Source organism: Microcaecilia unicolor, chromosome 7, assembly GCF_901765095.1.
Source record: "Microcaecilia unicolor chromosome 7, aMicUni1.1, whole genome shotgun sequence".
Lineage (NCBI taxonomy): Eukaryota > Metazoa > Chordata > Amphibia > Gymnophiona > Siphonopidae > Microcaecilia > Microcaecilia unicolor.
In genome coordinates this window covers 33,259,646-33,287,417 of record NC_044037.1, presented here as the reverse complement: position 1 = coordinate 33,287,417, position 27,772 = coordinate 33,259,646, and the positions used below count along the sequence as shown (strand labels likewise).

Sequence of the window (27,772 nt, the reverse complement as noted above, 5' to 3'; positions counted from 1 at the left end):
CTTGGCCACTGTTTGAAAAACAGGATACTGGGCTAGATGGACCATTGGTCTGACCCAGTATGGCTACTCAGTTATGTTCTTATGTACTATAACCCAGAGGTAGCCCATATGCACTTGCCCCTTTGGCTACCTAGTAAGATGTTTCATTGTATTTTACAAATAGTGTTTGCATCATATCTTTGTTATTTGATTGTTCTAAATCATGCCGATTAGTTGTTTTATTGATATTGTGCTGACATATTATATCTATGTTATTTTAATGTTTTCCATGCTGTCTATTATGGTATTATTTCTACTGTACTGACATTTATCATACTTCTTGATATGATTATTTTACAGTGCTGTTAAATGTTTATATTTCTGATACTGTGTCACGTTAATCCTATTGTAACCCATATTAAAAAGAATAAAATTTACCTTGGGGGGTTGGGTTGTCTTCAGGCCGTTCATGGCCCCATTTTTGGCATTAGTGGTCAGCTGTGGGACCTGGTTCAGGTCCAGAGGGGATCTGGGGCTTGAGGGGAGGAAAAGATGCAGCCGGGAGGCAGGCAGCCAGGAAAATGGCCGGAGGAAGGCCTGGCCGCTGGAGCTCCGGTACATTCACAGTGGTTTTACCCATGTGTGATTTGGGGTCTACTGGAGCTCCAATTACACAATGAAGCTGGGGCCTCGATTTTTTATTGAATCCAGCAGGCTGCCGTTATTGGTCGCAGGTGGCCACCGGCACTATGGGAGGTCAGTCCGGAGCAAATTGAAGGATGGGGGTAGCCTAATGAAGGTCCTGAGTCCCAGGTAAGATGTTTTCTGGGGGGTTTTCTTTTTACATTTAAATGTTTTGGATGATTTTAGGTCCAGTCTTTAGGGGTCTCAGAGAGGTGAGTTATGGTGGTTTGGGTTCTGGATGGGTTTATTTTGTGGTAAGTGCATATTTCAGAAATCCTTCAGGACATTAACTGGATATTTATTTTACTTTTTAATGTCTGCGTGAAAGGGTTTTAGGGTCATTTTTGGGTGAAAAATGCATGACATCCAGAAAAATATTTATTTTTTTAAATTTAAGATTAGGGTGAGTTTGATATCGGTCTGAAGTGATTGTGTAATATATTTGCTGATGTTTCACTATAATTTGTATGATAAAATGTACAAAACATTTGGTTTCCCCATATAAGTCTACGGGACATAAGTGATTCAAAATGGAGACTGGGGCTGCAAAAATACTGTTATTGTGCATGAAGAAACTAATTTAATATTCCAAATGCATGGATTTAATTGGTTGTTAACTTGAGGGGGTGGAAGTAACTGTGTCATTGATGATGTAAATAGAGGGGTCCTTTTACCAAGCTGCAGGAAAAAGGGCCCTGCGCTAGTGGAAAGGGCTGTTTTTCCCGCATGCCAGGGCCCTTTTACCGCAGCGGGTAAAAAGACCCCAGGCACACATGGCCATGTGGTAAGAGAACGCTTACTGCGTGGCCAAGAAACAGGGAGCCCTTACCACCACCCACTGAGATGGCGATAAGGGTTGCCATGGTAACCCGACGGCATGCTACCCGATTACCGCCGGGTTACTGCCGTGCAAGCCATTTCCGGGGATTTTCATTTTCCCCTAGAAATGGCATGCGCTCAGGATGGGCCCTACCGCCGGCGGCCGCATTGGGCTGGCAGTAGTCCCGGAAGAAAAACAAAAAAGGCAACAGTCTACTTGCTACATAAAAGTCTGTTATAAAAAGTAGACCGATACACATATATAAAAACAAAGAAATAATTTATCCAAACCAAGCTGTTGCACTTTGATCCAGAGCAGTGTCTGTGAACAAGCACAGCTTTTTTTGAAGGGGTATGTTGATCACCCCTGATTTTTAGTTTTACCCCTGACGCAGCCTGAGGGCGAAACTTGGCCACGTCGGGTACTGCTTTTATCTTGGTTTGAATAAATTATTTCTTTGTTTTTATATATGTGTATCGGTCTACTTTTTATAACAGACTTTTAACTAGTCCCGGAAGAGCAAGCAGTAAGCCCGCGTTAGGCTTACCGCCACTCTGTAAAAGGGCCCAGAGTCAGTTGTCTAGGCAATGGACTCTGTTGATATGGTTATGCTTACTGTAACAGGGAGAAGGACTGAGGATGCCTGAGTGAGAGGGCGTGTTTTTGTGTGCTCCTGTGACAGAGACCTAAGTGTAAAAAATTGTGAGGAAAATAGTTCTTGTGAATGTGGATTGAGTGTGGAGATGGGGTGTAATAAGTGTGGAAAGGGGTCGTTTTAAAATAGTTTTTTGGGGATATTTGCCGGGAACTTAAATGTTCTTTATAACTTGACTATATGTGGAAGAGGAAAAACCTTTAAAGTAAATAGTTAGTGTAACGAGTGTTAAAACCGCCATATTTGGGATTTTTATGCTGATCTGAAGTGTCACCGAGAGTGATTGGGGCTGTTTAATGCTTGGTCTAATAAAGCCTGAAAGAATATGAATAGTGGCCATTGTAGACCAAGTCACTGAAGAGGAAAGAGGGTTAGGCTCTGAAGTAAATGTGGCCATGTGAGTGTGTTTGATGAAAGTAGCTGAAGAATGAACTGAAGAAGGTCCTTCTTGTAGAATAGGGTTTTTTGAAAAGGTGAGTTTAGGACTAAATAGCTAGGGGAAATTATTACGTCTTAGTTTGCTTAGCTAATTGTTCAAGTACGCTACACTGTCACTTAGGGCCCCTTTTACTAAACCACGCTAGCGATTCCCATACGGCAAATGCAATGAAGCCCATTCGAATTGAATGGGCTGCTTCAGATTTGCTAAGGACTGGTAATCCATCTAGGTGGATGAACGACAAAATCCCACAACACCAATGAACAGAAAAGTAAGAGTGGGAAGTGGACCAGTGACTCCAGAGACTGGGACAGTAGGGTCAAACCAAAAAACTTTATTACAGACTCGACACAGATCCATGTTTCAGCCACAGGCCTACCTCAGGAGTCTCTGTAAGTAGAAGAAGTGCCTCTGAGAGATCAAGGGGTCTTAAAAACGACCTAAAGGTACGAAATCTCAACAGCATGTAATGCAGCTCTATCTGCGGAGCTCAAATGTAAAAAGGAAGTCATGCAGCTCTATCTGTGGAGTCCAAATATGCTTCAGATTTGCCGCACCAGTAATCAATAGTGCAGTTTAGTAAAAAGGGCCCTTAGTTAGGGTCAACACTACAAATAGAGGGGGTGTTTTACTAAGCCATGGTAGCGTTTTTAGCTTGTGGTAAAAATCAGCTAGCGGTAAACGCCGAGACATTCATTGGAATATGCTGGGCATCTTGGCATTTACCGCCAGCTGATTTCTACTGCGAACTAAAAACGCTACCACGACTTAGTAAAAGACCCCCAGAAAAAGGAGGTCGTCTTCTTTAATGAGTTTATTTAAGAAAGCATACTAGGTAGAAAGGATATCAAGAATGCAAGCCTGAAATGAGCTCCAATGCAAGCAAGGTGAAGAGTTCAAGATCACGAAAGGTGAAGACTTCGGAAAGGTATCCAGAAGTACAAGAAATTAGAGAGTGGACTGAGATAGAGAGTGTATACGAATTCATACTAACCTGAAAATTTGGGGTTTCCTGTGAAAAATCTGACACACACACCTGAAAAGTAGCAAACAATCAGACAAGAATCAACCCTTTAGAATTAAAAGGGAATTTTAGGAAAGAAGGAAAAAAAATAGTTATGTAACAAAACCCATACTTATCTGATTCTGTTCCAAAATTGTCTGTAAATTCAGATGTCAGTGTATCCACATTGCTTGTTGTTCTAGCTACATTTTTGATACTGTTTCACAGTAAGTTCTATTATTAGCTTTCAATTTACTGTTTTCAAGTTTACCTCATTAAGAGGGTCCTTTATTATTATTATTATTGTTTGTTGCATTTGTATCCCAGATTTTCCCACCTATTTGAAGGCTCAATGTGGCCTACATTGTTTCTGGAATGAGAAATACAAGGAGGTATTGCATTAAAGTTCGTAAGTGACAAGGGTAGATTAAGCAGTCAAGTATAGAGTGCAAAGTAGAGGCAGAGAGGTACATTTTAGGATAGTAGAGGTAGAGAAGAACATTTTAAGATCATAGGTAGGGGTGTAGGGGATCTAGGGCGAGGTCTCTGTTGCAAAAATAAGGGTAAGGTAGAAGTCGGGAGAATTTGGGGAGGGTTTGTTAGCATGTCGTGTGAGTTTGGGGAGGGTCAATTGGCGTGTCATGATGGGGGGTTAGGTGGAATGTTGTAGGTAAGAGTGGTTCTGACCTGTGGGCACGCTAAACATTAGAGACATGGAGGGGCATAATGGAACAGAAACGCCTATCTCCATGGGCGTTAATCTCCGAGAACGGGTCCGTGAAGGGGCGGACCGAACCGTATTATCGATAAAAAATAGACGCCCATGTTTTATTCGCCAATGTGTGAGCTGGGCGTTTTTGCTTTTCAGCGATAATGGAAAGGGAAAGTGCCCAGCTCAAAAACGAATAAATCCAAGGCATTTGTTCGTGGGAGGGGCCAGGATTCGTAGTGCACTGGTCCCCCTCACATGCCAGGACACCAACCGGGCACCCTAGGGGGCACTTTTACAAAAATAAATAAACAGGTAAAAGAGCTCCCAGGTGCATAGCACCCTTCCATTGTGTGTTGAGCCCCCCAAATCCCCCTCAAAACCCACTGCCCACAAGTCTACACCATTACTATAGCCCTAAGGGGTGAAGAGGGGCACCTACATGTGGGTACAGTGGGTTTGGGGGGGTTGGACGACTAATAAGCATTAAGCAGCACAATTGTAACAGGTAGGGGGGATGGGCCTGGGTCCACCTGCCTGACGTCCACTGCACCCCCTAACAACTGCTCCAGGGACCTGCATACTGCTGCCTGGGAGGAGGGTATGACATTTGAGGGTGAAAATAAAAAGTTGTGAAACATCATTTTTTTGTGGTGGGAGGGGGTTAGTGACCACTGGGGGAGTCAGGGGAGGTCATCCCCGATTCCCTCTGGGGGTAATCTGGTCATTTAGGGCACTTTTTGGGGCCTTATTCGTGAAAAAACAGGGTCCAGGAAAAGTGCCCTAAATTCTAGCTACAAACGCATCCATTATCGGCGAAGGGCGCCCATCTCTGTTCGGGTGATAACCACGCCCCAGTTTCGCCTTCGACACGCCTTCGACACGCCCCCGTCCACTTTGTCCGCATCCGCGACGGAGTGCAGTTGAAAGCGTCCCAAATTCGGCTTTTGATTATACCGCGTTATTCGTTTTTGTGAGATAAACGCCCATCTCCCGATTTAGGTCGGAACTTGGGCGTTTTTCTCGTTCGATTATAAGCTGGATAGTAACATAGTAGATGACGGCAGAAAAAGACCTGCATGGTCCATCCAGTCTGCCCAACAAGATAAACTCATATGTGTATACCTTACCTTGATTTGTACCTGCCTTTTTCAGGGCACAGACCGTACAAGTCTGCCCAGCAGTATTTCCCGCCTCCCAACCACCAACCCCTCTTCCCCCACCTGCTCCGCCACCCAATCTCCGCTAAGCTTCTGAGGATCCATTCCTACTGCATAGGATTCCTTTATGCATATCCCACGCATGTTTGAATTCCGTTACCGTTTTCATCTCCACCACCTCCAGCGGGAGGGCATTCCAAGCATCCACCACCCTCTCCGTGAAAAAATACTTCCTGACATCTTTTTTGAGTCTGCTCCCCTTCAATCTCATTTCATGTCCTCTCGTTCTACCGCCTTCCCATCTCCGGAAAAGATTTGTTTGCGGATTAATACCTTTCAAGTATTTGAACGTCTGTATCATATCACCCCTGTTCCTCCTTTCCTCCAGGGTATACATGTTCAGGTCAGCAAGTCTCTGCTCATATGTCTTGGAATGCAAATCCCATACCATTCTCGTAGCTTTTCTCTGCACCGCTTCCATTTTTTTAACATCCTTGGCAAGGTACGGCCTCCAAAACTGAACACAATACTCCAGGTGGGGCCTCACCAACGACTTGTACAGAGGCATCAACACTTCCTTTCTTCTGCTGATCACACCTCTCTCTATACAGCCTAGCAACCTTCTCGCTACGGCCACCGCCTTGTCACACTGTTTCGTCGCCTTCAGATCCTCGGATACTATCACTCCAAGATCCCTCTCCCCCTCAGTACCTATCAGACTCTCACCGCCTAACACATAATACCTATGCATTCCTATGGGCATCTCTAACGTTTAGCGCACGCACAATTTTAGCATGCACTAAAAATGTGAGCACGCCTTAGTAAAAGACGCCCTTATTGTATCTCTGTATATTCTTGGTCATTTTACTATTGTTATACTGTTAACAAAATTGTACGTTTTATGCTAAACTGTACCTGGCTGTACACTACCTTGGGCGAATCTCTTCACAAATGTGGTTAATAAATCCCAATAAATAAATACAAATAAATAAAAGACGAGGACTAGAGGAATTATGTTAAGGAAAACGGGAAGGGGGCTGTTAAAAAAAAATCGGGTCAAGTTAAATTGAAAAGTATGTGCAAGACAAAATTTTTAAAAAGGTATTATAACAGTTTTGGAAGTTTAAATGTTCAAGTTTACAGTACCAAAGTATTGATTTTCAGTTTAGTATTACATTTTGTTTGAAACTTTATTTTTTTTATTGCTCAAAGTGCATGCCGTGATTAAGCGCGATTAAAGCACATAATTAAAATATTTAACCGCATGATTTACTGCGAGTCAAACTTTTAATCATCGCCCATCCCTAATAGTAATATGTAAGTATGATAAGTAAATAAGTACATAAAATTTCTTGTTGAAGTTTGAAGCGTTTGCTGAGAAAATAGGAAAAAACGCTCCGTTGTTTTTTTTTTTTTTGCCACAGCCTGTGTGCCGAGTACCTAAAATATATAGGGCCCTATTTACTAAGGCGTGTTATTTGTTTTAACACACCTACAATTAGCTTACGTGTTAACTGTATAGTATATTGTAGATGTGTACAAAGTTAACGCGCGTTAAAAATGCTAATGCGCATATAATGCAGCTTAGTAAACAGGGCCCATAAACTGGTGTTATATACAATGAATGAGCTTACAGCTTACAGTTCAAACTCCTCTTATTGACCTATAAGTGCATTCACTCTGCAGCTCCTCAGTACCTCTCCACTCTCATCTCTCCCTACATTCCTCCCAGGGAACTCCGTTCACTGGGTAAATCTCTCTTATCTGCACCCTTCTCCTCCACTGCTAACTCCAGACTCCGTTCCTTTTATCTTGCTGCACCATATGCCTGGAATAGACTTCCTGAGCCGGTACATCAAGCTCCATCTCTGGCTGTCTTCAAATCTAAGCTAAAAGCCCACCTTTTTGATGCTGCTTTTAACTCCTAACCCTTATTCACTTGTTCAGAACCCTTATTTTATCATCCTCACTTTAATATTCTCTGTTCTCTCTTGTTTGTCTGTCCTAATTAGTCATTTATTTATAATTTTTTCATTTTACAAGGGTCACTTGCAAAACAGTAATACAGAGATGATTGTACATTAAAACAATATTAGAAGAAAACAATCTCAACAAGATAAATGGATTTTATACAATCTTTCTCTTTCTTAGACCACAAAATAAATAGGGAGAGTGAAACAAGACAAGGAGATCAATTTAAACAACAGCAAACAAAGAAAACGTGGTATTAACCCGATTATCCCCAGTTATTATTTATCTAAATCATTATTCCACATTGATCATCTGGTTGGTTTCTTCAAGACCATAATGGTGCATAGTCCATCAATTTCATTGGAAACATACTTATTGTCCAATATTAGTGAAAGTAATACACCTGATTTCATTTTTTTTCCCTTTTAAAACCAGAAATTGTTTAACAATACAAACCCTTGAATCTCCAATCCAATTCCCGCTGATTAAAGTAATCCCAGTTTCACAGGCTTCACTCCTTTTGAATTAATATATTAAGAGGAATCATTTCAGAGGAAAAAAAACATTAGGAGTCATACCCGGAACTCTGGGGAAACAACAGTCTCGATATTAATCATCTGTAACAATATTCATTTTGTTCAAAATTTTCCGATCTTTTATCATTTTCAAATCTTAACCGTTTCCTACTTCAGTAGAACTTCATTTGCTGTATATTCTCAAAGGATTCGATTAGATTATCCATGTGGCTCATTATCAAGACTATATCTGAAGCAAAATCATTCTCTACCACCGTCAGGTCCTGGAGCACCCTCCATATGACATTCAATGCAACCTCCACGGGAGCCAAAAACTCCAAGCTGATAACTCTTAAGGGTTTAGGAGTAGCACCGCCGACATGGGTTCAGCTGTAAACGACTTCCGTTTCAGCATACACTCCTGACTCACTCCTCCACTCCTTTGGGCATGGTGGTTAAATGATTTTTGAGCGATGAAGTTGTTTCCAGGTCCAAGAGCATCGACGCTCCTTCGTCAGCGCTAATCAAAGGACTCATCAACCCAGTCATCCGTGGGCAGCTCATCACACAGCGGTCCCACACTTGCTGCACAGGGGACAAAATGCTGGTCATCGGCGGCTGACCCCCCCCCCCCCATTGTCCCCTTCCTCTGTTAAGGCAACTGCAATGCAGAGAGGAAATTTCAAGTGAACAAAAACTGAACTTCAGAGGACAGCTGGGCCGTTGAGTGTACAAGCTTCAGGTCACCATCTTTCCCCTCTCCCTAATTTGGGACACTCTTTGTCTGGTTTCTCCTCAGAGGCCTGTCTGATAGGGTAACCCTTCAGCATAGCCCTCTGAGTCATTGAAACACGGAAGCCCCTCCACCACTTACAAGGTGGTGTCCCTTTGGAGGGGGTCTGTCCTAATTAGATTGTAAGCTCCGTCGAGCAGGGTCTGTCTCTTCATGTTCACGTGTACAGCGCTGCGTACGTCTAGTAGCGCTTTAGAAATGATAAGTAGTAGTAGTAGCTTGTGCGGCTTACTAAACAGGGAGGTATATTTGTAGCAATGTCTTTTCATTGGAATGGCTGTTTATGTGTGTCCTGAGCATCAGTCCTATCCAGCCCTGTCACTAGGCAGAAAAGGAAGCTGCCTAGAGAGGAAGAATTAGGGGAGGCAACAACACTGACTCAGACTGGCAAGACAGGTAACATAGGAGCAGTGCAAGCAGCAGGCCTTTTGAGTACCCATGCACATTGAAGGGCTGCCACATCCTGCCCCCCTCCAACATGAAGTTAGCATCCAAGAAGGCAGGACACTGCAGGCCCGGAGCACATACGGGCACTCAAAGGCCCTGCCCTACGTTTCTTGGCTGGGTGGAGGCTAAAGATAGGGTGGTGGTGGGAGCAGTGGGGAAAACAGAAAAGTAAAACGTTGGACACAGTCCCCTTTTGCAGATATGCAAAGCAATTTAAGTGGGCCGGAGAAGCTTCTGACCACTTAAATCAAGGTCTGCAGGCTGGCCGACAATAACCGGCAGCACTGAACCGGGCAGTGCCACTGAATACCAGCACTAACCTGCCATTTACAATGTGGGCCAGAGAGGGGTGTTCTGAGGGCAAAGGAGCTGCCAGCAAAATTCTGTGCCAGAGCCCACATAGCTAAGCAACCAAACAGGGCTGCATAACTAGCAGTCTTAACTTTGGTTGCTCAGCTATACGGGTAGTGGTGTTATTGGATGCTCTCTCCTCCCTCCCACGCCACACCCCAATATGGTCTAACTCCCTCTCCTGAACCCTGCCCCCAAATCAGCCCCCTCCCCCAAGATTTGAGCAGCCATTTTAGCCCATGGAGCCACTAGGGGCAGAAGCGAGTAGGGATTGCTTCTGCCTGGATACCCCACCGGACCACCAGGGGTATAAGGTAAGATCCAGGAGGGGGGAGGGTCTAATTTCAGCAGGGGATCTGATCTCGGGGGAAGGGGGGTATGATCGTGGGGAGGGGAGGGGAGGGGAAGAAACTGACAGAGGCATTTATGCAGGTCCCAACTGATATTCAACCAGGTCCCAGTGGCGTACCAAGGGCAGAGTAGTGAGAGTGGACTGCCCCCAGGTGCAGGTAGCAAAAGTGTGCATTCCACTTTGGGCTCCTCCTCTTCCCCCCACCCTCAAATTGCAATACCCATTGCAATGGCTGGTGGGGATGCCAGCATCCTCCTTAGGCTGCAGAGATACGTGATCTAGCATATTCTCCCTCTCTATCAGTGTCCCCCCATCCTCAATTTGACATCTACCCTTCTCTTTCAACCCCCCTCCCCCCCCCCCCCCCCCCCCCCGATGTGGCATCGCTTCTTCTGTCTTCATCCCCCCTCCAAGCCTACTCCAGATCTTGATTTTCCCTCTAGTGGTGGCGGGCAGAGGTAGTACATGACATACTCTGCCTGCAACTTGCCATGACCTTCCATCTACTATGTCCCACCCTCACAGATCCACTTCCTGTTTCCATGAGGGTGGAACACAGCAGAAAGAGAATGCATAGAAGTTTACAGGCAGAGTACTCGGGAGATATGATAGAGGTCTATAAAATAATGAGTGGAGTTGAACGATTAGAGGTGAAGCATCTGCTCATGCTTTCCAAAAATACTAGGACTAGGGGGCATGCGATGAAGCTACAATGTAGTAAATTTAAAACAAGTCGGAGAAACATTTTCTTCATTCAACGTGTAATTAAACTCTGGAATTCATTGCCAGAGAATGTGGTAAAGGTGGTTAGCTTAGCGGAGTTTAAAAAAGGTTTGGACGGCTTTCTAAAGGAAAAGTCCATAGACCGTTATTCAATGAACTTGGGGAAAATCCACTATTTCTGCGATAAGCAGTATAAAATTTTTTGTACATTTTTGGGATCTTGCCGGGTATTTGTGACCTGGATTGGTCACTGTTAGAAACAGGATGCTGGGCTCGATGGACCTTTGGTCTTTCCCAGTTTGGCAATACTTATGTTATGTACTTATGTGATGTGTTACTGCTGCCAGCAACCGCTAGAGGGAAAACCAAGGTCTTAGGTAGCCTGGGGGGTTAAGAGAGAAGAGGAGATGCCAGATCAGTGGTGGTGGTGGTGTGGTGGTAGTTTGAAAGAGAGGAGGAAGATGCTGAATCCAAGCCAGGGGAGGAAGTGCTGAAAAAAATGATCCACTCTGGGTGTCAAATATGCTAGGTATGCCACTGCCAGGCCCCGCATGGGCAGGACTAGCAAATTTGACAACCAGAGCTAATCATTTTTTCAGCACCCCCTCTCAATACGGCATCTCCCTCTCTCTCTCTCCCCCCCCCCCTTTATCTTATGCAAGTCCTGGATGAATATTGGCCGGGACCCACATAAGTTCAGGCGGCCAGCAGCAGTCTGGTGAGACCTAGATATTCAATGCCAGTACCGGGACATGGGTCAGTATTGAATATCTGGGTCTAATTTAGCTGGTGATGGTCAGTTTACAAACACGCTGACCAATGCCAGATGAATATTGACCAGGCTAGTTCTATAATCTTGTGTGCACATTTTCACACTTACTGCACATACTGCATGCATAAGGTTACAAATAATACTAGTTATGTGTGTAAATTAATAATGCACAAATTGGCACAAACAACCAAATATTAGTGAAAACGAGTTCATTAGTGTTAACTGGCACTAATTTACAGTTACGTACTTATCTGCACTATTCTCTAAACTTAGTGCCTAAATACTATAGTGTGTAACTAAATTCTACAGTGCAAGAGGGGAATAGGATATGGTTGGGGCATGGGCGTGCCACTCAGTTATGCATGTAATTGAGCGCATTTACACCATCCTTTGACATGGCAAATGGTCGTACCTAAAGTGTGTAAATGCCAACTAATTCAATGCGAATAAATGCAAAGTGATAGGGAGTAAAAATCCACAGGAGACGTATGTGTTAAGCGATGAGAGTCTGATATGTACAGACGGGGAGAGGGATCTTGGGGTGATAGTATCTGAGGATCTGAAGGTGATGAAACAGTGTGACAAGGCGGTGGCCGTAGCCAGAAGGTTGCTAGGCTGTATAGAAAGAGGTGTGACCAGCAGAAGAAAGGAAGTGTTGATGCCCCTGTACAGGTTGTTGGTGAGGCCCCACCTGGAGTATTGTGTTCAGTTTTGGAGGCTGTATCTCACTAAGGATGTAAAAAACAATTGAAGCGGTGCAAAGAAAAGCTACAAAAATGGTATGGGATTTGCTTTACAAGACGTATGAGGACTGGAGAGCCTTGCTGACCTGAACATGTATACCCTGGAGGAAAGGAGAAGCAGGGGTGATATGATACAGACGTTCAAATATTTGAAAGGTATTAATCCTCAAACAAACCTGTTGCGGAGACGGGAAGGTGGTAGAACTACAGGACATGAAATGAGATTGAAGGGGGGCAGACTCAGGAAAAAATGTCAGGAAGTATTTTTTCACGGAGAGAGTGGTGGATGCTTGGAATGCCCTACCACGGGAGGTGGTGGAGATGAAAACGGTAACAGAATTTAAAAATGTGTGGGATAAACATAAAGGAATCCTGTTCAGAAGGAATGAATCCTCAGAAGCTTAGCGGAGATTGGGTGGCAGCGCCGGTGGTTGGGAGGCGGGGCTAATACTGGGTAGACTTTTATGGTCTGTGCCCTGAAAATGGTAGATACAAATCAAGGTCAGGTATACATATAAAGTAGCGCATATGAGTTTATCTTGTTGGGCAGACTGGATGGACCGTACAGGTCTTTTTCTGCCGTCACCTACTATGTTACTATGTAATTGCGGTTATAGAATACTAATGTAATTGTCAATATTTAATTTGCGATTAGCGATCATCATCCTAGCCCCTAACTTTAGCCAAGTTTTATAGAGTTATTATCTCCAATGGGTGGATGGAAAGAGAGATGCTGACCACAGTGGGGGAGGGGGCAGGGAGACAGGGTGAGAGAAGATGAGATGCTGGACACGGCGAGTGGATAAGTACCTAAGTACATAAGTATTGCCACACTGGGAAAAGACCAAAGGTCCATCGAGCCCAGCATCCTGTCCACGACAGAGGCCAATCCAGCCCAAGGGCACCTGGTGAGCTTCCCAAACGTACAAACATTCTATACATGTTATTCCTGGAATTATGGATTTTTCCCGAGTCCATTTAGTAGTGGTTTATGGACTTGTCCTTTAGGAAACCGTCTAACCCCTTTTTAAACTCTGCTTCACCACGTTCTCCGGCAACGAATTCCAGAGTTTAATTACGCGTTGGGTAAAGAAAACTTTTCTCCGATTTGTTTTAAATTTACTACACTGTAGTTTCATCGCATGCCCCCTAGTCCTAGTATTTTTGGAAAGCGTGAACAGACGCTTCACATCCACCTGTTCCACTCCACTCATTTTTTATATACCTCTATCACGTCTCCCCTCAGCCGTCTCTTCTCCAAGCTGAAAAGCCCTAGCCTCCTTAGTCTTTCTTCATAGGGAAGTCGTCCCATCCCGCTATTATTTTAGTCGCCCTTCGCTGCACCTTTTCCAATTCTACTATATCTTTCTTGAGATGCGGCGACCAGAATTGAACACAGTACGCAAGGTGCGGTCGCACCATGGAGCGATACAACGGGAAGGAAATATGCCAGTCATGGAGGGGTGGGAGGTGTGATGCTGGACTATGGGGGAGAGCACATGGCTGAAGGCTTGCCTTGGGCTGGCCCTGCTATATTATAGGACTAGCTGTTGAGCCCGTAAAAACGGGCTAGTATAGGATGGGGGGGGGGGTTGAAAGGCCCCTTCTCCTTGCCGCTGCAAGGCCCCCCCACTGCCTAGCTCGCTGCTGCCCCTCCGAGACCGCTGCGGCGACTCCGGGTGGGGGGCGTGGTGGCGGCGACCTTGGGGTGGGGGGGGAAGCTGTAGCGACGGCGGTTGCATCCCTCCCCTTGCGCAGTAGAGACCCTCTCTGTCCCGCCCCCATCATCACGTATTGACGCGGGGGCGAGACAGAGAGGGTCTTTACTGCGCATTTGCGAGTGAGTTCGGTCACTCGCCGTTTATATGTTTGATAGCAGGTTTTCTACCAAAGTTTTGAGTGTTTCTAGTAGGGTTTTGCAAGCATCACAGTGTGCAGGGTAGCAGAGAGAATTTGTTTTTTTTTTCTGTTAGGGAGATCATAGAACCTAATTATAATTAGTTCGATATAATTTTCAAAAAATGTGCACTTCTTTTTCCACCCCTTCTGCTTATCAGGGCTGAAATTGCTAAACACTTGGGTAGAAGTTAAGGGTCACTTCTGGTAGAGATTAGGGATCATATCCACATAGACCTAAGGGTCACATTTTTGTCTACTTATACAGTACAAGTATTATGTTTTACAGTAAAAGAAAAACACAACAGTCTCCTAGGTGTTGTGGTGTGCACTTTTTGTACTTGGCCACAGGAATGAAGACAGGTACCGATCATTCATTAAATTAACATTTAAAAATAATTTCAATGATCCCTAGATACCTCGGTTACAAAAAAAACTTCTAAAAGTGTACAGTTAGCAATGAAAAGCATGCTTAAAAACAAACCAGCAATCTCACTCGACATACATTTTTTGGCAAACGAGAAAAACAAAACAGCGTGTGATTTGGTGGAGCACAGGACACGCAGGGCAGGTTACACCCAGGCTGGTAGCTCTTGAATTGTCTGAATAAACGAGGAGTCAAAAGGGTATCCTTTGCTGTTGACCTAAGTTTACCTTTCTTGGTAGGCTCGTTTAACTCTTGCTTGAATCCTCCTCCTCCTCCTTCTCTTCCTCCCTGTGCATCGGAGCAGCGTAGGTAGGACTCCTCGCTTAGGAACGCGAGGATTCTATAAACCAGATTTCACACCGCTTTTTCCAACAAAAAAAAAGGTACTTTCATTTTTTTTTTTAAAAATGTCGATTTTGAGGTTTTTCATGCCCCCCCCCCTTTATTTTTGAAGCAATTAAGAAATGCAAGAAGCACTGCCATTAAACACGCATTTGCAATTATGTATTCTTTGTGAGCGAGTCCAGTTCTGCACAGGTCAGACGGGACGACACCGGCCCTGCTCCAACCCGAATGAGGTTTATTAAACCAGTCCTTGCCCCATCCATCCAACCTGCCCAATGTGATCTCTCTTTGTAAGAGCAGCGCGTGTCTCCTTTAAGACAGCGGATGTCTCCGCCCCTTTGGGTTACACAGCAGTTACAGATGTCCTATCAGTAAATTGAAGCCCAGAAACTCCACCTTCCAAGCGAGGAAGCTGTGGGTTGATGGAAATGTAGCGAGGCGATTGAGACAGACAGTGAATCATTAGCAAACTGCTCCGCCAGGATGAACTTGTCTGGAATCTAAAAGGACACACAATATCTCTCTGCTACTTTTTTTTTTTTTTCCTTCTTCTTCCTCCTTTTTTTTTTTTTGCTGGATTTTGTTCACCCCGCCAAAGTGGATGTAAAATCAGGTTGATCAGCAGGTCCAAGATGCTGCTGGTTTCCCAGCGGGTAGAAGCACCACGCATGGAGCCACATATTCCTGTAAGTAGGCTTTGTAAATTCACTCCGTAAGTGGTTTAAGGGACCTGGAGTAAGCTGCTGTCTGCGTCTTGGCTTGACTTTTTCCCCGATGCAATGGCCGCGTTCGGGTCCCGGGATTTGCCCCCCCCCCTCCCCCTCTGTAGTTTTCTGCAATATGATAACGAGGAGGGAAAGGTTTGGCGGCGGTAGTAAATGCACGATTTTTATCACCTGCCTGAAGTGCGCGTCTGAGGCAGAATGATAAAAAAAAAAAGCGCTGCGCGCGCTGGTGTCGTGTGTGCGGCTGGTGCCTCGCTGGTCTCACGAATTAAAAGTGAGACGGGTTTCGTTTGTGCTCGAAACTCTGATAAAGGTATCTTAAAATAAGTAATAGTAGACGAAATAATCTGGCGCCTAAAAGTTAGGGTAACAACAGCTTTCTTTTTGAAACAAAACCAGATCGCAGCACCTAAAGGCTGCAGCTGGTGTGTTCTTGTTCAAGGAGATGGTGGTAGCAGCAGGTCTTGTAAATGCAAACCAGAGCCGGTACAGAGAGAGAGAGAAAGCAAACCACGCCATGCCAGGAAATTATCGTTTCTTTTTAGACTGGGGAGCGGGAGGGGGGGGGGGGGCGAGAAGTTTTGAGTTTTCTGGTATAAAGTGACTTCAGGTACTGTCTGATGTGCACGGAGATTAATAAGATTAGAAAGCTGCAATAAAACTCTGTTCTTGAAGCTGAAGTTATCCCTGTAGAGGAAGACTCGCTTTACCCTGATTACTGAAGACGTTTGATTTTTTTTTTTTTTTAAACCTGAGCGTATTAAGGGGGTTCATCATAGTTTTCCCAGGCGGACTTTTCTGACTGCGGGAGGGGGAGGGGTGGGCATTTGAATTTTGAGCGTGTAAGGCGCCGTTAGCACAATGATTGTGAACAAAAGGCGTGAGCGGTGTTGATGACTGTAGTGCTATGTGTTTGTGCAGGTTTGTCGCTGGAGTACGGTTGTGTTAACCTAGCTGACGGATTCTGATTGAGTTTTGTGCATAGCTTACTGTAGTTAGGCGATGTGGCTGTGTGCGATGCTGTTGGAAGTGGCAGCCTGCAGTATTTTTCAGTGCCTAAAAGTGTGTGTGTGTCATTTAAGTCGGGTGGAGGGGTGTCTGTATGGTACTGAGCCTAAACCGAGTTTATTTGTACAGAGTTCCTAAAGCGACGATTTGCATAATGAAAATAATACCCAACGTGCTGAGAAATCGTGTTACTCATGTTTTAGCCTGTTCTTTTTCCTATAATTGAGTGCCTTTAAAAAAATTCTCTGTGCATTTTGCCATTGCCTGTTAACTTGTTTTCGTATTCGTTTCTTTGTAAGGAGCTTTTCTTATCGTATTTTTCTAATTAGTATAGCTGCTGATTGGCATGTGTGTGTGGGGGGGGGGGGGGAGGGAATTGTCTCTGGAGCAGGGTACAGTTGGAGTTGGTCTTCTAGATGTTGCATAATCAGGTTAGGGTGGGCTTGCAGTGAGTTCTGCCCCCTCTTCACCACCCGTTCGCCCTATCCCAGCGGTGCCAGGGTCTGCCAGAGGACAAGCCTTGCTTTGTTCGCATGGCATCCCACTGCTAATCTCCCTGTCTCCGACTGTAAAAACTAAGGGAGGTTACTGTACCTGCTCCAGCTTCCCTGAAAAAAAAAAAAAGGGCTTGCAGTCATGGAAAAGAAGAATCCGAGCTTTTGTTTCTTTTCAGATAGCTTTCTGGAAGCGAATCAAAAAGATGCTTTGTTTTCTAATAGGAAGGCATTGTGAGAAGTGGAAACACTGGGGGGAGGGGAGGGAAAGGGGAGGAGGCGAAAGGCGATTTAAAGGCAAAAAAAAAAAAGCATTTCTGAAAGGAGGAAGCAGAATAACCCAGGCTTTGCACTACTTTTAGCAAATTAGGAGTCAATGTGTAGCGTTAAGTCTGTACATCTGAGGATAAGTGATCAATATTACTTCTACTTGTAATCTGCATCCGTAACAAGTCACTTCTGTAAGGAAACTAGATCAACCTTTTAGGGGCATGGGATGGTCAGAAATAGGACATGGGGGAGGGATAGAGAAGTATTAAGCACCAGTGGACTGTCAAAAACTGGTATGGTGGGGGGGGGGGGGGGGGGGGGGGGGGCAGGATCTAAAAATATTTTTTTCATTTTAGGATATGCATATGCTTTAGTATCTCTGCCCATTTGTTTTTTTCCAACCAACTGTTAAATCTGGAGAAATCCCGTTTGTGCATCTCGTTTGGTTTGACAGAGGGCGCCTTATCTTTTCTGCAGGCTTCAGCCAGCTGGCATAAACTAATGATCCGTGGACACTTTTTTTTTTTTTTTTCCACCGGGCTCCTCGGCAAACCAGTTTAGTCTCGCCTCCTTTCCGGTCGTTGTGAGTTCTGTCGATTTCATGTTCTTGGCTCATTGCAACACCTCCGGACAGGCCAGTTCACCGGGCTCTCAGACTTCAATTTAGTTGTTTACCTTGGGGGAGGGGTGCCACAAAGTGAGAGAGTCAAACTCCCACGTGAAGAAAAAAAACGCATGACTTTGCCAAATTGTCACTGCATATTTTGTTGCAGACTGCATTTGTTGTATTCTATATAAACAGCAATAAATATCCTTTTATGCAGAACAGAAGTCGTGGTTACTGGCCACCTAGTTCATGTGGGATTTTGTCATTTATGGAACTAAAATGGAGTGGAGGAGTGGCCTAGTGGTTAGGGTGGTGGACTTTGGTCCTGGGAACTGAGTTTGATTCCCACTTCAGGCACAGGCAGCTCCTTGTGACTCTGGGCAATTCACTTAACCCTCCATTGCCCCATGTAAGCCGCATTGAGCCTGCCATGAGTGGGAAAGCGCGGGGTACAAATGTAACAAAAATAAAAATAGATACTATTGGAGATTCTACATGGAATGTTGCTACTATTGGAGATTCTACATGGAATGTTGCTATTCCACCACTAGCAACATTCCATGTAGAAGGCTGCGCAGGCTTCTGTTTCTGTGAGTCTGATGTCCTGCACGTACGTGCAGGACGTCAGACTCACAGAAGCAGAAGCCTGCGTGGCCACATTGGTGATCTGCAAGGGCCGACTTCTACATGGAATGTTGCTAGTGGAATAGCAACATTCCATGTAGAATCTCAAATAGTAGCAACAGTGGAGGAGTGGCCTAGTGGTTAGGGTGGTGGACTTTGGTCCTGGGAACTGAGTTTGATTCCCACTTCAGGCACAGGCAGCTCCTTGTGACTCTGGGCAAGTCACTTAACCCTCCATTGCCCCATGTAAGCCGCATTGAGCCTGCCGTGGGAAAGCGCGGGGTACAAATGTAACAAAAAAAAAAAATGGGACAGGCCATTTGTTCCCAAGATTTTTTTTTTGTTGGACCCCCTAAGCAGGGATTGTCTTGCGGAAGGGGTTGGCTCCCTCGCTGGCCCCTGTATTTCAGGGAGAAATGACTCACAGTTAAACTCTTGGATAGAGCACCGGGCCTTGTAGCGCTATAGAAATGCTAAATAGTAGTAGTAGTAGTAGTTCAAATTCCACCTCTGGTACAGACTGAGATCTTGGGTGAGTCACTCTGGCCCAGATGTGCTAAGCATTTTTTTTTTTCCCAGGAAGACCTGAAATGAGAAAAAGTCCTATAGTTGGTAGGTGATGGGCTGGTGTACTAATTTAGGTTCTTACCTATACATAATCCACCAGATTCTATAAAAGGTGTGGATCCCAGATCGGCACCCCAAATAATTAATGGGGTGATTGTTGGAGTTGTGTTTGTAACAACGGGAGCCTAACTTGGACCATGTGCAACTCAGAGGGGGTGTGGCCATGGGAGGGGCGTGGGCAGGTGAGAGGTGTTCACAACGGATGTGCACAGTGTTACAGAATAGCGGGGATCTGCACCCCACATCGGGTTTCAGCTGGCGTAAGTCCTCGCGCCCGGAGTTCGGTGCCGAATTGGGTACTGGATGCTGTTCTGGAAAGAGCGCTCATTTCCGAGCTCCCTTTATGGAATAGCTCCCAATTTTTGGTGCCATTTATAGAATTTTCCCCAACATATTGAAAAACACCTGGCTTTAGGCTGCTGTATAGCATGTGCAGAATACGTTATAATGTATATTGTAAAATACATGTGTGTGTGTGTATAGCGATAGTGGAAGAGGCTCAACTGGATTAAAGTGCTGGGTGGCTGACTAGCTGTTTAGTTTGTTTCAGGTCAAAAGGCCTTTTCTGAGCAATGCAAAGCCAAATTCAACATTAAGTCTTTTAGCAAAGATCAGAGGCCGACTCGTAAAAGCTTTTGCATCCAGCCATCTACCAGCATCAGACTCTTCCCCCCCACCTTCTGTAAGGAGCTAAAGAAAGTGTAAAGCATAGGCTATTTACTCTCCCTCCCCTTGTGGAGCCAAGATTATTGGGAAATAAAGCCACTGATGTGAGAGATTTAACATATGGTGCTTCCAGGAGGGAGCTGAAATGGCCTTGAAGCTGCAGGACTGACCAGCTGTTTGCTGCTACCAGGAACTGCGAATCTGCTTCTTTGCTTTAAAGTAATACAGGTCTGTGCTGTACGTATGGGAGGTTTGCATATCAAGCAGCCAGAAAAGGGAGGGTGGGGGGGGAGAGCCTCCCAGATTTGTTTTGGACATTTGCTTGTTGGTTGGCTGCCTCTTTCCCTGCCTTGCTCTTTCCCCTTCATCACGAAAAGCCTGCTATGCTAAAGACGCATTTGTGTCTTGGGGGGGGGGGGGGGGGCAATATTTGTGGTGCTTCTGGACCTATGTGTCAGTGGTGTGCAGCCTCAACAGCTGTGTATTAATTATTAACACAAGCCAAAAGGGGCAAGATGTAAGAGTATTTCCTGCTCTTGGCGGTCTTAGTTTGATATTAGGAGCCTAGATATCAGGGGAGTAGCCACGGGTGGGCCTGGACGGGCCCAGGCCCAGCCACTTATGCTCCAGGCCCGCCCAGCCTCTTCTGCCCGCTCTCCCCGTCCGCGTGGTCTGCTCACTTTTACTGCCCTGAAGTGCCGTTCTCCCTCCAGCACCGGCAATTCCCATAGCCAGCCTTCTGCCAGCGCGCATCCCACCTACTCTGCAACTTCCTGCATCCCACCTTTGCGGAAAACAGGAAGTTGCAGAGTAGGCGGGATGCGCCTGAGAAGAGGCTTCGACGACGCACGCTGGCAGAAGGCTGGCTATGGGAATAGCCGGTGCTGGAGGGAGAACGGCGCTTCAGGTCAGTAAAAATGACCAGAACTGACCATGTGCAGGTGGCTGTCATGGGGGGGGGGGGTAGGGGATGGAGAGGAAATGAGGCGGTGGAGGGTGGTAGCAGGTGGAGAGAAAATGCGAGGCCTGTGCCCACCCAGTCCACCTCCAGGCCCACCTAAAAATTAAACTCTGGCTACTGCTAGATATGTAACGATATTGTAGCAGTGCTTAGAAATATCTAACCTGGGAAAGTGAACGACGGATACCAGAAAAAAATTGTAACAGAAACAAGGTTTTGTACAAAGAGAAGCCAACAGTACACACAGATTAAATTTCAGTACAGGACCCTCCCAGTCCTGGGGTACAATCAGTGTAAACAGACCTAGTTGTCTTCTTCCTTTGCTTTTTTTTTTTCCAAATGATTTTTTTTTTTTTTTTTACTGCTTGTTGCACAGCATCCAACCTTCTCCTCTGTCACTTGTCAGGAGGAAAAGGCTGTTTTGGGAAGGATGCTGTGGCTGGGAGGGAGAGAGAGAGAAATGTGAGGAAATTCCATGTTAGGAAAACATTAGCAAAGGGTGACTTCTAATGCTTTCCTGTGTCTGACGTTGAGGGTGACAAATAGATTGTGTGGGTTGAGACGGGAACGTCACTGAGTTTTAAACTCTACCAGGAAATAGCCTGTTGCTTGGGATGAAAAACAAATACAATATATCATTACGGGAGGGGAGGTACCCCACAGGGAACTGCCTCTTCCAGCCAGTGAACCAGCTGTAAGTGGCTACGGTTGCTTTAGCCCTGAGCAAATGTCACCGTTTTATTGCGATTCTCCATGTTTAAAACCCTGCCAAGAGATCAGCTGAAACCAGAAACTGTATACTTACTTGTTGAAGTCTGTTAAATTTCTGAAATGCCTGCTTAGAAATGTAATTGACTACAAATGTTGTGATGCATAACACACAAAACATATGCGGATGCATTTTGGAAGCATTGTTGCAGTGTACTAGTGAATCTGCTTGTTGCTCTGTCCCAGTGTTCTTCAGTGCAGGGGCCAGTGGGGGGTCTCCCGTTGACTCCAGGTGTGGCTTGTCTTCTCTCAATACACACCCCCCCCCTCCCCACCCATCACCACCACCACCTTGTCTAGGGACATGCTGGTACTATGTCCAAAACAACTGCTCTGTTTTCCTTCAGGACTGTGTGTTTGACTTTTACAGTGTACAAACTCCCACACTGTTCTTGCAGACATGCAAACAGTGAAGACCTTGAGACACCATCCAGCTTATTTTCGAAGGAGATGGCCCGCCACCTTCCGACACAAATGGGGAGATGGCCGGCGATCTCCTAAAGCCGGCCAAATCGGTATAATCGAAAGCCGATATTTGGCTGGCGCCAACCGCTTTCCGTCGCGGAGCCGGCCAAACTTCAAGGGGGCGTTTCGGTAGGGTAGCGGGGGCGGGACGGGGGCGTGCTTTGAGATGGCCGGCTTCGCCCGATAATGGAAAAAAAAGAAGGGCGTCCCTGGCGAGAATTTGGTCCACTTTATTTGGTCCCTTTTTTTTCAGGTGCAAGTCCCAAAAAAGTGCCCGGACTGACCAGATGACCGCTGGAGGGAATCGGGGATCACCTCCTCTGACTCCCCCAGTGGTCACTAACCCCCCTCCCACCCTCAAAAAAACAACTTTAAAACTTTTTTTTGCCAGCCTCAAATGTCATACTCAGGTCCATCGCAGCAGTATACAGGTCCCTGGAGAAGTTTTAGTGGGTGCAGTGGACTTCAGGCAGGTGGACCAGGCCCATCCCCCCCTGCTACACTTGTGTTGGTAAATGGGAGCCCTTCAAACCCCCCCCCCCCAAAACCCACTGTACCCACATGTCGGTGCCCCCTTCACCCATAAGGGCTAAGGTAATGGTGTACAGTTGCGGGGAGCGGGTTTTTGGGGGGGGCTCAAGGGAGCTATGCACCTGGGAGCTATTTTAAATTTTTTTTTTAATTTTTAGAAGTGCCCTCTAGGGTGCCCGGTTGGTGTCCTGGCATGTCAGGGGGACCAGTGCACTACAAATGCTGGCTCCTCCCACGACCAAATGCCTTGGATTTGGCCGGGTTTGAGATGGCCGGCCTCGGTTTCCATTATTGGCGAAAACCGAGGCCGGCCATCTCAATCCCGGCCATTCCTGACATTTGGCCGGCCCCAACCGTATTATCGAAACGAAAGATGGCCGGCCATCTTGTTTGAAAATACGGTTGGTGCCGTCCTCGGAGATGGGCGCCCCCGGTCGAAAATGCCCCTCCATGTGGATCGAGCCACATGATGTTGGAAGACAACAGAAGACCTGTCTCGGAGGCAGAGCCTGCAACAAGACTCTGGGAAAGGTCAGGGGGCATTAACAAACCAGAGGGAGACCTGGCTTGGAGGGATTGTGGACAGCATAATGGTGGCTGACTGGGAGGAGAAGCTGCAGAGAGTAGAGACTGATCAGGGGGAAGTGTGTGTTTTGGGGGCAATGTGGGTTGGGAGAGACTGGAGAAAAACTTTTATTTTATGTATGCACATTGCTCTGAGTGTGCCTGAGCCCCTCTCCTTTATCATCCAGGGCTCTGGGTGCCGTCCAGCACTGGTCCTGGCCGTCACGTTGAAGTATTTTGCTAGTGTCGCCCCCCACTTTAAAAACAGTGAAGGCCACTGCTGTGTCTGGTTGTTGCTTGTGGTTTAGTACTGTGTCTGTCTGTGAGTCGTCTTCTTTTTTGCGTCCTTGTGAACGGTGAACTTAGATGATACGTTCTCTCTGTATCCAGAGCGCATGAAGTTAAGTTACATCTCATCCTGCTTCTTGATAAAATTAGGCAGCTGAAAGAGCTACGCTGAGCTGACAGTGGGCAGGAAAAGGCTACACATTGGGCAATTTAGGCAAAAAAAAAAAGCTTTTTTTTTTTTTTTGTATTCATTTGTTTGTTTTACTAGCAGGGAACTGTCACTTGATGTGCGCTGCTGACGTGAGATGTTTAAGCATGTGTGTAACTAACCTTGAGATAATTAGTAATTGTATTTGTTTCCCAATAAAAGGGATAGCAGAATTGTTTTTAATTATAGTGGCATCATTCCAAAGAAACATCTTCATACCTGGCTACCACTGGCTGTTTACTCTCCTGCACAGGGATGAAGCCTGCCAAATCACTGCAAATGTGCGGCAGCTTGGTTTTCAAACAGGTCAGCAGTTTTCATTTGGTCTCCGCTAGAACCTTTTCTTCTCCGAGCTGACGGAACTGGTTTCATAGGTGGGGATGACTTCATATTAATATATATATATTTTTTAAAAAAAATTCGGGGGGGGGGGGGGCTTATGTTACAAAGAGGGAGCTTTTATCCCCTTGAGCTCTCTGGCAATTATCTCGCTGCCATAAATGATGATACACACATAATAGATGTAACTAAAAAAAAAAATCTCCTTATCCAAGCAGAAACGACTGTGTGTTTGTTGGAGCAGATAGAATGCTGACAGTGTGAATACACAAACTCCCGGTGTCACTGGTGAGGGAGATAAATGATGGGAGAACAGGAGATGCTGGTTACTATGGATCAGCACAATAAACCAATTCCCATCAGACACCTCTTTTAATAATATACCAGTTTTCAATGCCATTCAGGGGTAACCTAGGTAGCACCAGTCAGCTGTAAGTTGGCTTTTTCTTTTCTTTTTTTTTATGCTGCTCCTCGATGCATCACAGAGAAGAGTTGGTCAGTACTGGTCTCGTTTTTAAGTCTTAGGTCTTGAACAGATGTGCTTTCATAGACTCAGTCTGCAGGAAAAAAAGGTTGGAAAACTGACTCAGAACAGTGAGTCACATTTACAGTGGAAGGCTTCTCGTGAGACCTGCAAAAACTCTTGCAGGGCGAGAGCACTGTAATCTGTCTTGTGTACTGTTTCTGTGCCGCCTTTCACGTTGCTGTCATTAAGGTAGCACTGTTGGCTTACAAAGTAGAGAGACTGCTACCCACAACTTGTTTCTGCCTAAAGAAATTCAATTATTTCATCAAAATTGGATTCTGAGGTCAAACCCGAGGCATTAGTCAAGATTGTGGTGTCGCAAGCCTTACTTCGTGATCTTGTTGCAGGCTGATAATTCCATATCCTTCTGTCGGGTCACACACATGAATAAGCTCGCATAGTATTTTTTTAGAAACACCCTTGGTGTCCGCTTTCTTGTTTTGAACTGGAGTACTTTTTTTTTTGTAGAATATTTGCATAACCGGCTTTTGATAGTCGTGATTTTCACTGCTGGCGTTTTTCATTCCTGATCTGTTGTTAAATGAATTCTAAATGTGTCAACTGGGTTTGTTCTTTCTAACATTTGTACTCATCTGGCTTGTTTCACTTCTTCAGTGCCCTTCCCTGCATGGTTGGGTAGAGTGTATTCAGTTCAGCGATATCATAGGTCGAGAGATTAGGCCCATGGTATTATTTATTTAGTTCTAATCTCCCCCCCCCCCCCCCCGCAAAAAAAACCCGTTTGAGCTGAGAGGCAATATTTGGCTGTGTTCTGTAGAGTTTTACACCAGACGTGCAGTGGGTGGGCCCATTAGACAGACTGTGTCATCTTTAGGATACAGCCTAATATTCTTACTCTGACTCATAAGGTTTTCTACTCGGGGACCCTTACTAGAGAATGACACGGGGGGGGGGGGGGGGGCAAACATTTGTCCCTGTCCATGCCCCATCCCCATGGGCTCTGTTCTCATCTGCAGAAGCCTGGAACACTTACGATTTTCTATTTAAATCTTTTTATTAAAGTATAAAAAGGAACAATATGCTGTGTAACTGTTGTGTATAAATTACAAATAGAAAACAATAATAATGAGCAGCTATAATAAACCCTCCCACCACCACCCTCTACCCTTCCAACCCCAGCAATAGCTGACTTTCAGCTACACCAAGGAATCCTAATCCACCCTGTTAAAATGTCCATGGGTACAAAATACAACCTGTTCTGTATGCACTAGAGAGCTGGAAATATGCCTTATGAAGCACTGTTGCGATTTTTTTAAAATCTGCGGACGAATATGAAGTCATCAACAATCTCGGGATTCAGTCTAGCTCTCCTGTCTTCCACAGTCCCTCCTGCAATAGAAGATGTCTTCTTAGAAGATGTGCTGGTAGCAGGGTGTACAGGATCCCCCATGCAAAGTTTGCAAGCTATGGCCAGCATGTTTGCTTGTTTTTCCAAAAAATACAAATATTGTCGCCTGCATCAATCAAACAAAACAGTCCAGTTCATTAACAGGTTTCAAAGTAGAAAGTGACACAGGGACAAAGTTTGTTCCCGTCCTCAAGGGCTCGATCACCATCCCCACAGGCTCTCTCTGTCCCCATCCCCATGGTTACTACAGGTCCCTGGCCCCGTGCCTTTCTCAAACCCTTACCTATCTCTCCTCCTTGCTTATCTCTTATAGCCCTGGGAGGGCGCTAGGCTCTCTCAATTTATAATTATCTTCAGATTCCTCCATTTTAACAGGTGCACTATGAATCCACTAAACACTGAGCCTTTCGGCTCGCCCTCTCCCTCTGGAACTCCTTTCCCTCTGCAGTCTGACTCGAACCCTCATATCCCAAATTTAGGACACTCCTGACGACCTACCTCTTTAAGAAGGCATACAGTTGGGCCTTAATGATTGTCTGGGGATCCCCCCCCCCCCCCCCCCACACACTCATTTACCCACATATATGTTTCCACTTCTCACATACCCCCATGCTCTCCCTTACATTATCTCATCCTGTACAGCAGTAATTCCCAAACCTGTCCTGGGAGATCTCAAGGTACTTGGGATCCATAATGAATATGCATGAAATTTGAATGCTCTAGAATAAGACATCAGAGTTTGAAGATCCAGGAGGGGGACAGACAAGGACAACATAAGTAAATATTTCTTCTCAGAAATTGTGGGGGATGCATGGAATGGCCTCATGGTAGAGACAAAAAAACAGCAATGGGATAAGCACAGAGGATACCTAGTCATGAAGAACTGAGAGGAAAACTCTGGCATGAACCTGAACAGAATAGATGGGCTGTCATCGTATTCTGTTCACCATTTGATCATTGTCTCCCAGATGTTCTACATACTATGCTTCTGAGCTCTGGAATAGACTAGATTAAGACTAGATCAAGACTATCTCTGCTGTAGTAGGTAGGAACTGCAGTTCTTTTGGTGTTGTACCTTATGGCAGTATACTGTAGTGTTTTCAAAACCTATTCCTCCTTAAGGCTCGGTGGAGGAGTAGCCTAATGGTTACATTGCTGATCTGCAAGGGCCGACTTCTACATGGAATGTTGCTAGTGGAATCTCAAATAGTAGCAACAGTGGAGGAGTGGTTAGGGTGGTGGACTTTGGTCCTGAGGAACCGAGTTCGATTCCCACTTCAGGTACAGGCAGCTCCTTGTGACTCTGGGCAAGTCACTTAACCCTCCATTGCCCCATGTAAGCCGCATTGAGCCTGCCATGAGTGGGAAAGCACAGGATACAAATGTAACAAAAATAAAATAGATACTATTGGAGATTCTACATGGAATGTTGCTACTATTGGAGATTCTACATGGAATGTTGCTATTCCACTAGCAACATTCCATGTAGAAGGCTGCGCAGGCTTCTGTTTCTGTGAGTCAGGACGTCAGACTCGCAGAAGCCTGCGCGGCCACATTGGTGATCTGCAAGGGCCGACTTCTATATGGAATGTTGCTAGTGGAATAGTAGAATCTCAAATAGTAGCAACAGTGGAGGAGTGGCCTAGTGGTTAGGGTGGTGGACTCAGTTCCTGAGGAACTGAGTTCGAGTCCCACTTCAGGCACAGGCAGCTCCTTGTGACTCTGAGCAAGTCACTTAACCCTCCATTGCCCCATGTAAGCCGCATTGAGCCTGCCTTGAGTGGGAAGGCGCGGGATACAAATGTAACAAAAAAAAAAAAAAAAGCAGCTAGGGCTCTTCAGCTTGGAGACGAGACGGTTGAGGGGGAGATACGATAGAGGTGTATAAAATAGAGTGGAATGGGTGGACGTGAATCGCTTGTTTACTCTTTCCAAAAATACAAGGACT

General features: G+C 45.5%; 1 protein-coding gene across 2 annotated transcripts in view; it reads left to right on the top strand.

The window, feature by feature from the left end:
• Window positions 1-15,058: 15,058 nt before the first annotated feature.
• MAMLD1 (mastermind like domain containing 1) overlaps window positions 15,059-27,772 on the top strand; it is a 234,354-nt gene continuing 221,640 nt past the window's right edge. For both annotated transcript variants that reach the window (XM_030209722.1, XM_030209721.1), the window contains exon 1: window positions 15,059-15,470. In XM_030209722.1, the coding sequence (XP_030065582.1) occupies window positions 15,417-15,470 (54 nt within the window). In that variant the 5' untranslated portion in view covers window positions 15,059-15,416. The remainder of the gene's footprint in view (window positions 15,471-27,772) is intronic.